The sequence below is a fragment of the Macaca nemestrina genome, chromosome 2 (assembly GCF_043159975.1).
Source record: "Macaca nemestrina isolate mMacNem1 chromosome 2, mMacNem.hap1, whole genome shotgun sequence".
In the NCBI taxonomy this organism is placed as follows: Eukaryota; Metazoa; Chordata; class Mammalia; order Primates; family Cercopithecidae; genus Macaca; species Macaca nemestrina.
The window spans coordinates 92,203,472-92,221,915 of record NC_092126.1 but is presented as its reverse complement, the minus strand read 5'-3'; the positions used below and the strand labels follow the sequence as shown (position 1 = coordinate 92,221,915).

General features: G+C 41.0%; 1 protein-coding gene across 5 annotated transcripts; it reads right to left on the bottom strand.

Moving 5' to 3' along the window:
* Positions 1–5,828: 5,828 nt before the first annotated feature.
* Positions 5,829–17,309, bottom strand: LOC105489970 (zinc finger protein 639). Of its 5 annotated transcripts, none has more exons than XM_011755147.3 (6): positions 17,017–17,309; positions 12,871–12,942; positions 12,154–12,222; positions 10,766–10,876; positions 7,309–7,443; positions 5,829–7,163 (listed from the first exon to the last, which is right to left on the bottom strand). In XM_011755147.3, exons 3-6 carry the CDS (start codon positions 12,209–12,211, stop codon positions 6,010–6,012), a joined length of 1,458 nt encoding a protein of 485 aa, XP_011753449.2. In that variant the 5' UTR covers positions 12,212–12,222; positions 12,871–12,942; positions 17,017–17,309; the 3' UTR covers positions 5,829–6,009. The 5 variants fall into 5 exon arrangements, with proteins under 5 accessions (XP_011753449.2, XP_070947393.1, XP_070947392.1 ...); XM_071091292.1 differs by lacking the exon at positions 17,017–17,309 and adding an exon at positions 16,718–16,934; XM_071091291.1 differs by lacking the exon at positions 17,017–17,309 and adding an exon at positions 15,374–16,657.
* Positions 17,310–18,444: the final 1,135 nt, after the last annotated feature.

Sequence of the window (18,444 nt, the reverse complement as noted above, 5' to 3'; positions counted from 1 at the left end):
TACACTCTCCAGACAAGATATTAAAAACTAGAAAATTTTGAGTTTTCATTCAAAATATGTACTATTCATTACATTTTTGGAATGTCATTCATTCAGCTCAATATTTCTAGCAAGGGGAAAAAAGATGTCAGGTTAGATTCATTTGCCTATTTAAAAACAACAAAGAACACACTTTTAAATGTTCTGTTAATTTCTTTTAAAACTCTCTAAATAATCACCCTTCATAAAGTATGGGAATAAGATTAGTAGATACTACAATATTCTTTTCCAGCAATGTAAGAAAATTTCTTTTTGGAATGAATAAATTACTCTTCACAAATTTATTTTGGGTTCAGATAGCTACCACTTTAGCACCAAAGTTACTAAAGAGAATTAACTTAATAAGGAATTGGTGGTGACTGATGCTTTAGTATGGAAATTCATTATCCAGAAAATTATTTTTCAAATCACTAGTACAAAGTAAATTCCTAACAACTCTAATAGTCTTAAAATCTTAGTTTTTAAACTTACAAATTGGACATATAACTTTATATAAACAGGTAAACTATATGTGAAAACTTTTAGCTTTGCGAATTTGTTTTAAACCATGAATGTACACCATTTCTTAGATGTGAATGTTGTCTTAAAAGATTAATTTATGGAAAGCCAAATTAACATAAGGAATATATGTAATCCCATAAACTCAGTGCCATAATAAAAATTCTCTTCTGACACTCTATCTTTAGTCAACAGTAATGAGGTTAAAAGTTATAGGCAAGGGAATATATATCCCAAAATTTGTTTTATTTATTGGGATGAAACTGTTAATTGTATGATATACCTGACTAACACAATTGGCTTCTCCACTGGGTTTAACAGGTGATCTTAAGTATTTATTTTCACTTAAATTCTTTTTTTTTTTTTTCGGAGACGGAGTCTTGCTCTGTCACCCAGGCTGGAGTGCAGTGGTGCAATCTCGGCTCACTTCAACCTCTGCCTCAGGGTTCAAGCAATTCTCTGCCTCAGCCTCCTGAGTAGCTGGGATTACAGGTGCCCACCACCACGCCCAGCTAATTTTTGTAGTTTTAGTAGAGACAGGGGTTCACCATCTTGGCCAGGCTGGTCTTGAACTCCTGACCTCGTGATCCACCCACCTTGGACTCCTAAAGTGCTGAGATTACAGGCGTGAGCCATCGTGTGCATCCAACCTCACTTAAATTCTTAATGAATATTGATATTTTGGTAAGCCAATCTACTTCCCAAGAAGATTGTGGCCATTTGATTTTTATTCGCTCTTTCAAATTTATATAACATATGTTTTTGTTTTTTTCTTTTGAGACAGAGTTTCACTCTTGTCACCCATGCAATGGCACGATCTTGGCTCACTGCAAACTCTGCCTCCCGGGTTCAAGCAATTCTCCTGTCTCAGCCTCCCAAGTAGCTGGCATTACAGGTGCTAACCACCACACCTGGTGAACAACCCACTAGATCTGTATAAGTCTATCCTGTAGTCCTTTCGGCCATTTGATAGAAATTGAACAGGGAGTCAGAAACGGGGAATCAGAGTTTCCAAGTTCTTGCTCACCCCATGACCTTGGAGAGATGTTTGTCCTTTTAAGAATCTGTTTCCTCATCTGGAAACAAAGTTAAATTTTGTTGTCGTTTTTTTAGTAGAGTACGGGTTTCACCATGTTGGCCAGGCTGGTCTCGAACTACTGACCTCAGGTGATCCGTCCGCCTCGACCTCCCAAGGTGCTGAGATTACAGGCATGAGCCATCGCACCCAGCCAACACATGGTCTTTTTAGGCATTAAAATTCCATTAAAAAATTAACACAGCAGCTTGGAAAATATACTAAGTCTCTTGTAAAAGGTAGTAAGACATACAAGAAAAGTGAAAAAGTGCCAGGATTAAGTAATTCAATGCTTTGTAAATCAGATTTAAGAATTTGGATTAGTGCTAGTCTATTAAAAAAAAAAAAAAAGCCTGCAACAATTCAGCAAACAATGGATTAGAGAAACTATGAAATTGACAAACAATATGCAATTCAGAGAAATGTAAGAAAGGTGATTTAAAACGGTAAAACTGGCAAATTTACAAGCAGGAAGAGGCTTTTTAGTGAACAACCATTTTCAATTTCTGGAATACAGGGAAATGTTTTGGAATTTCAAAATAACTCATTGTAAGATGAAGATTTAAAACAGCAAGAAAAACAATAATGACCTGTCACTACTGTTCACTGCTGCCCAGAACCTTCTACTGAAGTGTTAGTAAACATCATCAGTCATGTAATCTCAGACTTGAATTGTGGTGCAAGTCACAAGAATACAGTGAAAATGTCTGTCTCTGCAGTTAAAAACTACAACAACAAAAGTAGGAGTGTTAATTTTTTTAGGTAGGTTTGCTTTTCTGAAGTTCATTAAAAGACTGGCTGGGCACGGTGGTTCACACCTGTAATCCCAGCACTTTGGGAGGCCGAGGTGGGTGGATCACAAGGTCAGGAGTTCAAGACCAGCCTGGCCAAGATGGTGAAACCCCATCTCTACTAAAAATACAAAAATTAGCTGGGTGTAGTGGTAGATGCCTGTAATCCCAGCTACTCGGGAGGCTGCGGCAGAATTGCTTAAACCCGGGAGGTGGAGGTTGCAGTGAGCCGAGATCACGTCACTGCATTCTAGCCTGGGTGACAGAGGGAGGCTCCATCTCAAAAAATAATAATAATAAATAAATAAAGACCAACTACTTCAAGCAATTTATGGTCAATCATTGATTTAAAAACGGCCAAGGCAAAAAGGTTTTGTGGGACAAACTGTCATTGGGATAGGTCCTTAAGCTGCAGATTCATCAAAAAGTACAAAATTATGCTGGACACGGTGGCTCACGCCTCTAATCCTAGCATTTTAGGAGATCCAGGTGGGCAGATCACAAGAGGTCAGGAGTTCAAGACCAGCCTGGTCAACATGGTGAAATCCCATGTCTACTAAAAACACAAAAATTAGCTGGGCGTGGTGGCACACGCCTGTAATCCTAGCTACTTGGGAGGCTAAGGCAGGAGAACTGCTTGAACCTGGGAGGTGGAGGTTGCCGTGAGCCAAGATCACGCCACTGCACTCCAGCCTGGGCGACAGAGCAAGACTCTGTCTCAAAAAAAATAAATAAATAAAGTACAAAATTTTATGGTTCTGAAACTTGGATTTATGTCTCTTTGAGTAGCTGCATTGCAATCTTTTCTTTTCTTCTCTTTTCTTTTTGAGATGGAGTCACCCAGGCGCGATCTTGGTTCACTGCAAGCTCTGCCTCCCAAGTTCACGCCATTCTCCTGCCTCAGCCTCCCAAGCAGCTGGGACTACAGGTACCCGCCACCACGCCCGGCTAATTTTTTTGTATTTTGTGTATTTTTAGTAGAGATGGGGTTTCACTGTATTAGCCAGGGCGGTCTGGATCTCCTGACCTCGTGATCTAAAGTGCTGGGATTACAGGCATGAGCCACCACGCCCGGCCCACATTCTTTTCAATTACTAACACTTGATCAAAATGTAAAGCAGCAAATAGATTTTAAAAAAACAAACAAACCAAGACATTACTTAAGGTGTTTTTCTGAAAATCTAATTCCTGGAGCTAGATGTATAAAAAGCATAAAAACAAAATTATCAAGAACTAGGTTAATTGTTAGGTAGTCACAAAAAACATCCGAGGGACAAAGGTTAGGTTTATGTAGCATAGTGTAATGGAACCATCACTAGACTGTAAACCAGATAACCTGGATCCTACTCCCATATGCCATAACTGGTTATATGTAATTGGCCTCATAGTGACCTACATTTCTATTTCTGCAAGAAACTTAGAAAACTAGAGGCTTTAGACCAGATGCTTTCTAAGGTTATCTTACAATTTAAACTGTTACACTTATAAGTCTTATGAGAAACATTTGTATCAGCCCTAACAGGAATGTTATAATTAGATGGAATGTGAGTTGCTAGGAACAGGTATGCACATACAACAAAATAGTCGGGATAAAAATAATACCTTCTAAGAATACTTGCAGCCACCATTGTCAAAACAGACTAAATTCTTGAAGTAGGAAAACCATTGGTCACAAATTGATCTTCCACTTGTATCAATAAACCTAAAAAATAGTATTGTTAGCAGTGCTTGTTAAATTTGAGAGCAATGATACACATAATTCTGTCTTCTTTGTACTGCTGTTTCAGACTCTGCTACTGAATTATGTTCCCTCCCAAATTCATATGTTGAAGTCTTAAACCTCAGCACCTTAGAATATGACGTTATTTGAAGATCAGTTCTTCAAGTTAAAAAGATGTTGGGAGGGGCCCTAATCCAATATGACTGGAGTCCTTATAAAAAGAGGAAATTTGGCCCAGCACGGTGGCTCATGCCTGTAATCCTAGCACTCTGGAAGGCTGAGGGGGATGGATCACCTGAAGTCAGGAATTTGAAACCAGCCTGACCAATGCGGTGAAACCCCGTCTCTACTAAAAATACAAAATTAGCCCAGCTGGCGCCTGTAATCCCAGTTACTCGGGAAGCTGAGGCAGAAGAATCACTTGAACCCGGGAGGCGGAGGTTGCAATGAGCTGGGATTGCGCCACTGTCCTCCAGCCTGGGTGACAAGAGTGAAATTCCATCTCAAAAAATTAAAAAAGAAAAAAAAAAGGGGGGGAAATTTGGGGACAGACTCGCACACAGGGAGAACACCATGTTAACATGAGGCTATCCATCTACAAGCCAAGGACAGACCTGAAACAGATCCTTCCCCTACAACCCTCAGAAGGAACCAACTCTGCCAGTAACTCCATTTTGAAAGTCTGGCCTCCACAACTGAGAGACCATAAATTTCTGCTAGGCAACTCAGTTCGTAGTAATTTGTTATGGCAGCCATGGGAACTAATATCGATGCTAATTTACCATTTTATTGACAAATATTGTTAAGCTATACATTTTCATGCCAGCAACCCATATCTCCCAGATCTTCCTAACTTTACATTAAATACTTCAGTGGGTTTTCTGTCAATAAACAATTTGACGTCAGAGATTTGGGCAAGAGTCAGCATAATGGCTCATGCCTATAATCCCAGTGATTTGGAAGGCCAAGGTGGGAGGACTGCTTGAGTCCAGGAGCTTGAGACTGGCCTGGGCAACATAGTGAGATCTCATATCTATAAGAAATTTAAAAACAGCGGGCATGGTGCCACATGCCTGTAGTCCTAGCTATGCAGGAGGCTGAAGTGGGAGGATTGCTTGAGCCTGGGAGACTACTGCCTGGGAGCTGTGATCAACCACTGCACTCCATCCTAGACAACAGAACGAGACCGCCTCTAAGGAAAAAAATATTAAGTCTCTGCATGAATTTATGGTTCCTCAACAGAAAATGAAACATCAAGTTATGAATGAGTTATGATAGTTATTTATTATTGTGTAAGCCCTTAGTAGTTCCTCCCTCATCCCATCTTAAAATATTCAACAATAGACGGGGGCTCAAAAAAATTTTTTTTAAAAAACAGACTGCCATGAAAACCAAATCTTTTCTTCCTGTAATAACAGTGGCTTCCTAGTGTTATTTCTTATTAATGAGAGTATCCGTGGACTTAATTGTATATTGCATTTTAGTTCTAGTCGTGTAATAATTTAATGACTTCATACACAAAAAAACTAATATTGTCTTGAGTTTTAAAAAGAAAAAGTTACTAGCACCCACGGTTAAGGAAGAAAAACTGCAGCTCATTTCAATACATTTGTTTCTTTTCAATTCATGAAATCGAGCACATGCAAGAAACAGGATGACAGTCACCAGGAGTGGTTAAAACTACAAACTATCACGCAATTGAAAATACCACATTAAAGATATATTTATATACTGAAAATGGAGGAATGCCAATAAAATTTTATAATTTACAAAAGTTACCTGTTAAAGGCAAATTTCATAAGTTGTATTTACAATCATCCATTTAATCATCCCCAAAAAAAGGCTGAATTTATTATTTTAAACTTTCTGTAAGTTAAAGAGAATAATCAAGTTGTCTCATGGACTGGAAGGTGACTTATTAATTCCCTTTCGTTTCCAAACCTCATCAAGCAGTCACTACATTTATGAGGTAAGTCAGCTGAGTGCTTGAAATCTAGATGAATTTTAAGATCTTCAATTTGTCCTGTTGAATATTCACAATATTGACATAAATAAATCCCTTCAGATAAATGTGAATTTAAATGCTTGCAATATTCTAGCATACTTGAAAAGCCTTTCCCACAGTCATCACAAACATGAGGAAAAATTTTAGTATGTTCAATAGCAACATGCCTGTTAACATTCGTATGAAGTCTACTCCGAAAACCACATACTTGACATACAAAGAAATTTTTACATTTGTCAAAGGTAATTTTGCTTAAGAGGCTATACTGTCCATGTTCTCCATTGTTATACTTATCACTTAACTCTATTAATTTACATGCATGCTCATTTACCACATGGCTATGCAAGTCTTCTGGATCATTAGTTTCATGTTCACAGAACTGACACAAGTACTGTTCATCACAGCTATGCTCCTGGAAATGTAGGTAGAGTTCACTGCTTGAGGAGAACTGTACATCACACTGTTCACACCAATAGAGGTGATCACTAAAATGGGTGTCTGCAATGTGCTGGCTGAGGTTCTCAAAAATTACTGTCTTATAATCACAGTATTTACAAATGTAGGGATCCTCTTCATGTAGCTTGGCATGTTCTATCAGAAGCATATTGGTAGAGAAACTTTCCTTGCACACTCGACACACATTTGAATCAGTACGTTTATGCTTCAGGATCATATGCTGCTTTAAGTCAGAAAAATATTTGCTGTTAAACTCACAAAGTTCACATTTATAGAGGCCACTGCTATTAGCTCTCAGTAAAGGCCATTTCTGCTGGGCAGTCACATTCAAACCTTGGCTCTTGTCAAGAATTTTACAAAGTTTAGCTGGTGGTTCTTCATCAGTTTGGTCTTGGAGACTCTCAGAGGAATTGTTTTCTGTCTCTATATCATAATCCTCAGAAATCGCATGCACTTCTACAGCAATTGGAACATCTTCAGCAGTGTGAACTTCTATAGGACTCTCCTCTTGGGTTTGCTGGTTGACTGATTCAGGTGAGTCACACTCTTCATCACAAATTTCAATATCAGCAGATTTTTCTGAAGAATAAAACAAACTTATTATATGACTATAACTAAATAAGATCTGTGAAATACAACTGGGCAAAAAGAAATTTATTGCATGCACTTTTTTAAAAATTCACCAATACAAAATGTATCAATGCTATTAATTAGTTCCCCCAACCTGTAGAAAAGGCAGTGTGGTCTAGAATTCTAAGTACAGGACTGGGAACCAGGTAGTTCTGATTTCTGTTTCTGGCCTTGATTCCATCTGCAAATTTTGGCAAGTCATTTGATGTCTCGGTATCAGAATCATCATCTGTAAAAAGGAATTTGGAAGAATACTTATTATTTATATAATCAAAGCATTAATTATAGAACGAAGCATCAATTTTTAAATACAATTTTGAATTCCAACAGGAACTAAGACTTGGATTTAGTCCCAAAAAGAAAATTATCTATATACCTCAGACACAGAAAATCTGCTCAAACAAGCAAATGCTTTAGAAATGATGCCCCATTTGAACTAGGTTACACTTTTTGAAGTTTCTTAGGATTTTAAGTTTAAATTACTGAGTTTCAGTAAGTCTTTATACCCGCAGGTCAGCGCCAGTGTTTCAAAGGTAGCACGGGGAAACTGAAATACAGGTTAATAGAGAAAATTGGGCTTCAATATTTTGCGAGGGAGCAAGTTTTGCTCTGTCTACCAAGGCTGGAGTACAGTGGCATGATTGTGCCTCACTCACTGAAGCCTCAAACTCCTGGGCTCAAGTGACCCTTCAGCCTCAGCCTCCTGAGTAGCTAGGACTATGGGCATGCACCACCAAGCCTGGGTAATTCTTGTTTTTTTGAGATGGGGTCTTGCTATGTTGTCCAGCCTGGTCTTGAACTCCTGGCCTCAAGTGATCCTCCCACCTTGGCCTCCCAAAGACCTGGGATTATAGGCATGAGCCACCACACCCAGCCCATCCATCATGTTTTCTTAAAATACTTTATTTTTTACAATAGTTTTAGAATTACAGAAAAATCTGAGAGGATAGTATGGAGAGGTCCCATGTATCCCAGTTTCTCCACTACTGACATCTAACATTAGTATGGCACATTTGTTAAAATTAATGACCAATACTGGTATCTTATTAATAAAGCCATCTAGATGTCCTTAGTTTTTAACCTAATATCCCTTTTCTGTTCCAGGATACCACATTCCATTAAGGTGCCATGTCTCTCTAGACTATTGTTGGTTATGGCAGTTTCTCACTCCTTGAGGAGTACTACTCAGGTATTCTGTAGGATGCCTTGCTAATGGAATTTGTTGCTTTCTTTTTTTTAAATGATTAGGCTGGAATTACGGGTTACTGGGAGATAGACCAGAGGTAAATTGCCATTTTCATCACTTCTTATTAAGGGTACATACTATCAATATGATTTATGGTTGTTGATGTTGATCTTGATCACCTGCCTTAAGTATTTATCAGGTTTCAACACTGTAAAGTTGTCCTTTTTTTTTTTTTTTTTGAGATAGAGTTTTACTCTTGTTGCCCAGGCTGGAGTGCAATGGCGTGATCTCAGGTCACCGCAACCTCCGCCTCCCAGGTTCAAGCAATTCTCCTGCCTCAGCCTCCCGAGCAGCTGGGATTACATGCATGCACCACCACGCCTGGCTAATTTTGTATTTTTAGTAGAGACGGGGTTTCTCCATGTTAAGGCTGGTCTCGAACTCCTGACCTCAGGTGATCCGCCCACCTCCGCCTCCCAAAGTGCTGGGATTACAGGCGTAAACCACCGTGCCTGGCCTAAAGTTGTGCTTTTATTTTCCATACCTTACCCTTTGTAAGAAGTCACTATGTGCAGTCCATGTTAAGGAGTACAGACTTACATTCCATCTCCTAAAGGGAGGAGTAGCTACATAAATAATCTGGAGTTTTATTGTTTCTTGGCCTTTTGGTTAAGTCTAATAATTTGGAATTTTTCTGCACAGATTTGCCTCTTCTCCTCTATTTAATAATTTATAACAGCATGAATTCATGGATATTTGATACTCTGGGTTATAATTTTTTGTCCTCAAATAGGTTTCAGTTTTGGCTACTGGGAGCTCTTTAAGTTGACTTGTGCTCCTTTAGCATGCCCCTGTCAAGTGCGTGTGTTTGGGTTTTTTTAAGTACTTTTCCTATTTTCCGGCACTACAAAATGCTCCAGGTTCATCTTGTATATTTCCTGCCCCAGACCTAGAATCAGCCATTTTTCCAAGGAGGCCTAGTTCTTTTCACTAAAGAATGGCATTAGAAACCAAGACCTGGGCACTCAATGTGCTCATGCTCACTGCTTCTGGGTGTCATTTCTTTTAGGCCCTCTCAGCTAACAGAGCAAAAAGTGTGTGTGTGTACAGTACCATATATATATATACACACACATATCTACAAGCATTCTGTATGTAGCCATCTGAATCTATAGTAAGCTAAACATGAATTCATACTGATGTCTCCAACTCTACATGATTTTTGTAATTTGTATTTCTGTGCCTGTAACGGGAGCTCAAGGGAACTGGGACAATCTGGTTGCAGAAGAAGTTTAAGTGCAAGTTGTAAATTGTTATCGTTCACCAATGCTCTAGAACAGAGGAGCCAATAGAAGATCCAAGATTGAAAAATACCAAATCAACCTCTGTTCTTTTCTTCCACACTATGTGGTATAGCTGAGTAGAACTGTGTCTAACAGTATTCTTAACCTTTCAAGATAAATACTCCCAACTCTGAGTCACACCTGCTTTGCCACCAATTCCTAACCAACTAAAGTGGATTTAGGACTGAGAGCCGTGGCTCAGCACTCTGTGAGGCCAACATGGGAGGATTGCTTGACGCCAGGAGTTCAAGACCAGCCTGGGCAACACAGCAAGACCCTGTCTTTACAAAAAAATTTTAAAAATTAGCCAGGCATCGTTGTGCATGCCTGTAGTCCCAGCTACTCAAAAGGCTGAGTGGGAGGAATGCTTTAGTTCAAGAGGTCAAGAATGCAGTGAGCCATAATCCATGGAGTGAGACTTGTCTGCATGGGTGACAGAATGAAGACTGTCTCCCCGCAACCCTACTCCCTTCAAAAAAATGGACTTATGAGAGTACACTTTTTTATTTATATATCAGAAATAATGTGAAAAGTTAAAATTATAGCCGGGCATAGTGGCTCACGCCTGTAATCCCAGCACTTTGGGAGTCTAAGGCTGGCAGTTCATGAGGTCAGGAATTTGAGACCAGCCTGACCAACATGGTGAAACCCTGTTTCTACTAAAAATACAAAAATGAGCTGAGTGTGGTGGCGCGCTCCTGTAACCCCAGCTACTCAGGAGACTGAGGCAGGAGAATCGCTTGAACCCGGGAGGCAGAGGTTGCAGTGAGCCGAGATCACGCTGCTGCACTCCAGCCTGGGTGACAAAGTGAGACTCCATCTCAAAAAAAAAAAAAAAAAGGAAGAATTAAAATTACTTGCTTTCTTAAAAAAATACAACTTTGCTTTCTTACATTGTAACAAATTTCAAAGACTTGTCTGTTTTGAAATCATCAATCCACATTTTAGCCACATTTTCAAGTAAGGAATAAAAAATGTAAAAGCAGTTTAAAGAAACATATTTTCAAAAATATTAGATATACCTTTGTTGTCAAAATATTTTAAATCTGGCTGTCTCATAGAACAGACACTGTAACAATGATCAGAGAAAATTCCATTGAATCCATCTGCAATTCTGCTTATTCCAGAGGAATCTGAACATAAAACAAAATGAAAAATATTTCAAGCACAGTAAACATACACATTTAATGAGAAACTTCCCGTTATCTAACATACACAGATGTTCTTAATGTTACAGTATCTGTAATGAAAATACTATATATTTTCAACTTTTAAAGCTTTTATATTTCAGATCTGATACTGACATTGGACTTTGAAAGAACCACAAATTACATACTTTAAAACGTAACAACTTTGAAATACACAAGGATACATTTGTTTTATACTCAGAATCACACAAAATAAAAATATATGATAAACACTGTATTAACTGCACAAAACAGTGAAATAAACACCAGGAAGGTGTGCCATGTCATGCAGAGAAAGGTTATTACATAGGGGAAATGCTGAGGACCACTTAGGGCTTCTGAATATAGTCATTTCAAGTCTTGTATAAGAAGGGCCAGTAAGCAGTATACTAGGATTAATTTCTTCAGAAATGAAGAATGTGTAGGCTGGGTAGACTAATAGGTAAGACTGAGATGGTCCCAAGTAAATGTATACGAGGTGTATGAGAGACGGCTACAAAGACCCCTTTTCTTATACTGCCAACACAGCAGAGCCAACCTCAATCAAAGGATCTAAAATTACACAGTCATCCAGCCTGGCCAGCATGGTGAAACCCCATCTCTACTTTAAAAATACAAAAAATTAGCTGGGTGCGGTGGTACACGCCTGTAATCCCAGCTACTTGGGAGGCTGAGGCAGGAGAATCACTTGAACCCAGGAGGCAGAGGTTGCAGTGAGCTGACATCATGCCACTGCACTCCAGCCTGGGCTACAGAATGAGACAATGTCTAAAAAAAATAAATAAATAAAATTACACATTCAGAATGAATGAAAGTTTACATTTCCAAAAGTAATAGAGAGGATAAAGTCTTTTTTCCCCAATAATGTAAAATATTTTCTACTAAGGTTGTCATTACTGTGTCTTAAGCACAGCTTAGGAATCAGACATGCAAATCCCAATTATGCTATTTAAGTAAATAACCTTGGCTATCTAATTTTAAGTATTTATAACCCATAGAGTTGTGAGGAATAAAATAATGTCTGTAAAGTTCTTATGTGTGCCTAGCACATGGCAGACAATAAGGAATATATATTCAGAGAATGTATTTAAACCGTTCTTTTACCTAAAAATTGACCCAGATACTTAAGTCTTATCTGATCACTCAGGAGAAAATGGATGAGAATATAATTTTGTGGGAATTAATCCATACCCAACTTCAAAATAAATTAATTACATGCTGACCTGAATAACGAGAAGGGTGTAGAGTCTTCCTTTTTCTTTTTTTAGGATACTCATTCATATCTTTTCAATCTAAAAAATGAAAAAAAAATTAACAAATATGTTACAAATAACAACTGTTAATGCCATTATAAAAATTCTAACTGAAGAATTTACTGGCAATAACAAATATGTGAGCCACTTGAAAATCTATGGTATAACAAAAATGTTAAACAATGCCTCTGTTTGTATTTCAGATTGTTTTCCAATCAGGTTTCAAGGCAGAAACTGATTTCTGTTTTCTTTCTTACAGAGGTTAAAAAATTCTTTTTCAAATGTTGATATAAATTGTGAGAACTGGATAATTACAATAAATCAAATGCTTAAGTCATTTTGTGTATATATAAAAAAAGAAACATTGTGCCTATGGCACCACATTAGGAGTTTTATAGGCACAATTCCTACCATTGGAAATATTTTCACGTAGTTTTCAAGCTAAAGGTGGAGACATTTCCTTTAAAAAAAAAATATCATCACAAATATGTACCGGCCTCCTGGCTTCCAGAAAAAAGTACTCATCACATAGATCAGAATATAAATAATTTTTAAGAAAAAAATCATTTTCCTATTTATGAGGTCACATTCAACGTTCCACTGAGAACACAACAGGTGCAGCAACCATTGTCCAATTAAATTCTCATTAACTTATAAAATTAATTAGTTTCAATACAGTCCACTTACTTGGTGTAATTCTTACTACTGGAGTGAGGAAAAATGAATTATAATAAGTTTCTGTAGATGGTAAAAAAATGCCTGTAAGTAAAACATGAAAGAAGTTAGTAAGCAAAAAATATAGGTCATTTCTGGTACTGCATAATACAATGGTACCAGATCTTTAATCAACTGGAAAGTTATACAGAACTAATTAAGATACACTATTTTGAAAATAATGTACTACATACTAAAAACTATATATTGATAAATGTGATTATATGTAAATTTCCACATTTCTTTGAAATGATTCACATTCTAGTTTTTTTTTGAGACAGTCTCACAACTGACCTATAGTTAAATCTTTTGATACCAAAATAAAAATATGAATCTGAATTTATTCATCCATAAGGAAAGCAAGCATAATGAAAGCAAATCAAATTATAAACTTTTTTTTTGTTTTTGAGAAGGAGTTTTGCTCTTGTCACCCAGGCTGGAGTGCAATGGTTCGAGCTCAGCTCACTGCAACCTCAGCCCCCTGGGTTCAAGCGATTCTCCTGCCTCAGTCTCCCAAGTAGCTGGGATTACAGGCGCGTGGCACCACACGGGGCTAATTTTCGTATTTTTAGCAGAGATGGGGTTTCACCATGTTGGCCAGGCTGGTCTCAAACTCCTGACCTCAGGTGATCCGCCCACTTCGGCCTCCCAAAGTGCTGGGATTACAGGTGTGAGTCACCTTGCCTGGCCCAAATTATAAACTTTAAACTGTTACAGTCCTTATAGATTATTTATTTAAGAAATAAAAGTGGCTGGGCACGGTGGCTCACGCATATAATTCCAGCACTTTGGGAGGCCGAGGTGGGTGGATCACCCCAGGTCAAGAGATCGAGACCAACCTGGCCAACATGGTGAAATCCTGTCTCTGCTAAAAATACAAAAATCAGCTGGGTGTGATGGTGCACACCTGCAATCCTAGTTACTCAAGAGGCTAAGGCAGGAGAATCGCTTGAACCCGGGAGGTGGAGGGCTGCAGTGAGCTGACATCACGCCACTGTACTCCAGCCTGGGTAACAGAGCAAGACTCCCTCTCAGAAACAAAAAACCAAAACAAAACAAAAAAAAAGAAAGTAAAAGTGATAATAATTTACTGACCACCAATTATGTACCAGGCTGTGAACATACTTTACCTCATTTAATCCTATGTAATCGTATGAGATGCACATTTCACATCACCCTCTCAAAATCATTTACTTCCTGCTATTGATGAGGAAACTGAGGCACAGCAAAGTCAAAGCTAGACACTCAGTAAATGCTGGGGTTGGGATTTGAATAAAGGTTTACTCAATTTTATTTATCAATCTATTTATTTATTTGAAACAGAGTCTTGCTCTGTCACCCAGGCTGGAGTACAGTGATGCGATCTTGGCTCACTGCAACCTCTGCCTCCCCAGCTCAAGTGATTCTCCTGCTTCAGCCTCCTGAGTGGCTGGGATTACAGGCGCCCGCCAGCACACCCAGCTAATTTTTGTATTTTTAGTGGAGACGGGGGTTCACCATGTTAGCCAGGCTGGTCTTGAACTCCTGACCTCAAGTGATCTGCCCACCTCGGCCTCCCAAAGTGCTGGGATTACAGGAATGAGCCACCGCGCCGCCTATAATGCTCTTAACATCAAGGTGATACACAAGACAAGTGCTCTAGTTGAGGTGCACATACTATTTTTGCTGCTTCGCTAAGTTCTGGGTATAGCAGCACTAAACTGATAACAATACAGCAAGGAATAGTGCTTTTTCAGTTTATTAAGCATTTTCCTAACCCTTATTCTACTTCATCTTCAAAATGGTCCTGTGAGGTACATGGAGGAGTTACTAACAAACCCATTTACATTTTTACTGATATGGAAACAGCCTTAGTGAAAGTTAAGTCAACTAATAAGTGGGAGAACCAGAGATGAAATGCATGTATATCTTGCTTCCAGTTCTTAGCTACCAGGTGGGAGAAGGGAAAGGGAATACCCTAGAGAAACCGATAACCATGAAATGTACAGAAATGATACCAATATTTAAAATGCCTCACCTCGCCGGGCACGGTGGCTCACACCTGTAATCCCAGCACTTTGGGAGGCCGAAGTGGGCAGATCACCTGAGGTCGGGAGTTCAAGACTAGCATGACCAACATGGAGAAACCCCCTCTCGACCGAAAATACAAAATTAGCCGGGCATGGTGGCGCATGCCTGTAATCCCAGCTACTTGGGAGACCGAGGCATGAGCATCGCTTGAACCCGGAAGGCGGAGGTGGCGGTGAGCCTAGATCACATCATTGTCCTCCAGCCTGGGCAACAAGAGCGAAATTCCATCTCAAAAAACAACAACAACAAAAAAAAAACAAAACCAAAAAAAACCCAAAAATGCCTCACCTAACAATGTAAACAATTGTTCCTTGAGTAACCATCTCAATTCACTGCACTCAAAATTTTAAAAAAGAGCTATTACTATCTTTATATAATAAACTAAAATTTCAAGACTTATTAATACCTCTTTTGTACACTTCCAGGATTCATATAGCCCAAAGCTTCACACTTCACGTTCTAAATACTCTAAAAGTATCAGGGAGAACACTGAAAACCGTCAGACGAACATGTTAAGTAGTCTCTTGTTATTTCAGAATGTATCTCAAGTTCTTTAGAACTTGAAGAATAAAAGTAAGAAAAGAAAACCAAGCGTGGTATTAAAATTAACGTTGCAAGCTGGCCTGGATTCAGGCTGTTAGTTGAGAGGAGTAGGCACACAGATCAGGAACAGTTTGACTCCTACTTAGGGCGGAACAATATCCAAATGTCCATCGGACTTCCTTTCAGCACGATGGTGAGATGCCTATTCAAGATCAAAAATGCTAACCATCCTTCATTTTAGCAAACATTTTTATGTGCCTTTTGTGTGCATAACAGCCTTGAAAAAACTTAAGCTTTTTACTCAAGGACATCAGAAACATTTGCCCACTAGTCTTCTTAGCAGGAAGATTCTGAATCACAAGCAACTTATCACACAGTTCCCCCCTACCCCCGAAATACAAACGACATATGTAACACGTGTCACTGCAGGAAAATCAGAAAAATGTTTTAAAAACTTTATATAACCTAGAAACCAACATCTTTCCACCTGTCATTTTTTTCAACCAACAAGAATGTCTATGCACAAAATACAACACATACAACAGGTAGTCAGCAATTATCAAACAGATACACATTTTAAAAGGCTTTTCATGCAATGTGTAGTCTTTCTTCCTAATTGGTATAAGATGTCTTTACAGTAAATAACTCCATTTTTAACGAGTTTAAAAAGAGTTAAGCTTTCTTTTTCGTTCTCATTAAAATAAGTATACGCTTTAAACTGTAAAGAATGGAAACAAAACATGTTGCAGGAAAGCCTGAACTAGAATCCACTACACGTCCAACGTGGAGGCAGTCTTTACTGCAATACCACACGGTCACTCAATACTTGATTCGCTATTTTTCAGTCCGGCATAAATCTTTCTCTTTGCAAAAAAAAAAAAAAAAGTATAAACTGCTTCAAATTACTCGTTTCCCTAGGCAGTACTTAAAAACAAAACCAAAAAAGGGTTTCTAAGCACTGTAATGAGTGGAGCGACTCTGGGCTGGAGGCTTTGGGCGCCAGCATCGACGCCTGCTCTCCGCGGCTACAACTCTTTGCGCGAGCCCGGGGATTCGCCGCCGGAGGTCACGAAGCCGCCGGGCAGGGCCGCAGCGCCAGCGAGGACCGAGGGGCGTACCAAGCCCAGACGCAGCCAGACAAATGCCAGTCGGAAGCGCACGGCAGGAGTCCCCGGGACTTAGCTGCCTCCACCCCGGCGCCACGCACCAGCCTCGCCCGGGCCCAGAAGTCGGCGCCGAGACTCCCAAGCCCCGACCCCAAAGGTTCCGTAAAGACAACGGCAGTAGGGGGCCGAGGCGAGCCCGGCCAAGCCGTCCTGCGCAGGGGGTGGAACTGCCACCGGGATGGGGGAGGGGAACGCCATCCCGCCATATAACGAAGGCAGAGTTTCCGTGTAAAGGGAGCTCCAGTCTCTCCCGCCCTCTCCCGTTGGAAGATGCGCCCGCACGCCCGCTTCCCCTGGAGCAGTCCAGCGCCCGGCCCACCCGCTCCTCCCTCATACTCACCAGTCAGTCCCCCCGGGCCCGCCCGGCCGGCCCACGCGCAGCTCAGAAGCGGTGGCTGCCGAGGTGCCGGAGCGCGGGCGGAGGGGCCGCGCGGTCCTTCCCGCGGACGCACGGTGGCGGGCAGCGCTGCTCCGGCCCTAGCGCTCCCCCGGCCCTAGCGCTCCCGGACGCTGTGTTGGGCCCACCCCTCTCCCTCCCCGCGCGCTCCACGCCCTGCGCGCCGGGTCCCTGGCGTAGGCTCGGCGACCGCACTGCCTTGGCCGCCTCGGTCCGCGCCTGCGCCGCGCACCTCAGGGGCCCGCCGAGAGGGCGGGGAGGTGACGAGGTGAGGTGGGGGCAGGGAGCGGGCTGCGCCAACGCACCGCACACGCGGCCTAGGAGGGACCACCGACCCGCAGCCCCGGGGAACGCCCAGCGGCCCGCGCCCCCTGCCGGAGGCCTTGCGCCGCCGCAGTCTCCTTCTGGGCGGGGAAGAGCCCCTCCCGAGCCCCGAGGGTGAGCCCACTCTCTAGGATTGCCCCACGCCAGGCGGCCAGCGAATTTACCCCCGCCCGCCTCCAGCGCCCCCTCGAGCCCTGAGGAAGTGGGAGAAACGTGGCGCGCAGCGGCAACTTTCCCCGCGCTGCTCCTCAGGGGAAAGGACGCGAATGGTCTTGCCCAGGTTAGGCAAAGCAGATGGCATTTCACATCCCAAAGTGTGCCAGCAGCCTGTTGGGGACAAAAAGGCCGAGGACCGCGTCACGGTTTACTGAGGCCACACCAGAGAACCACCCAGGACTGGGATGCTGCCCTCAGGGCAAGAGGGTGAAATCTGAAGACTGCGAGTCGGTGTTGGGTTTCACCCGATTCCTTGGCTCGAGAAATAGTGGAATGAATGAGGAGTTAAGGGGGACTGGACTCGACGATTTAAGTCCTTTCTCGACTTTGACTTGCTTTGAGCAGCTGTGGAAATGATTAAATTACGCGAGCATAAATAAATTTGTGAACATGGTTCCATAAATGATCTCTGTGCAAGTGTGGTGATATGTTTAATTCAATCCTTTTGATAATGAGTTGAGGTTTTTAGTCACATTTTACAAAATAGAAAAGTAAATGTGTGAGAAGCTAAAGACTGGGTCTTAATTCATTTTGGTAGCCTAAGCCCCTGAGGTTCAAACGGTTAAGAGGATGAGTGAGAGCCACGTGGATTATCAGGTACCCAAGGTCACGCGGATAGTGAGGACTGCAATGATGTCTCTTTATTCATGTCCACTGCGTTTTCTGATAACCACATGCTAATCAACTGGAAAGTAATCGCTGGAAAGTAATCACAGACTTTGATCTCTTCACCATCGCCCAGGAGATAAAGCTATATTTGAAAGAGACACTGCTTGCTTGTTTGTGAGGCTCAGTTTTTATGACCTCCTAATTTTTATGTGCGTACTCAGC

Coding starts and splice junctions, on each gene's coding strand:
- LOC105489970 (XM_011755147.3), bottom strand. CDS start 12,211: ATGAATGAGTATCCTAAAAAAAGAAAAAGGAAGACTCTACACCCTTCT. Junction 7,444..10,765: donor AAAATATTTTGACAACAAAG/GTATATCTAATA, acceptor TCCTTTTTACAG/ATGATGATTCTGATACCGAG. Junction 7,164..7,308: donor CCACACTGCCTTTTCTACAG/GTTGGGGGAACT, acceptor TTTATTCTTCAG/AAAAATCTGCTGATATTGAA.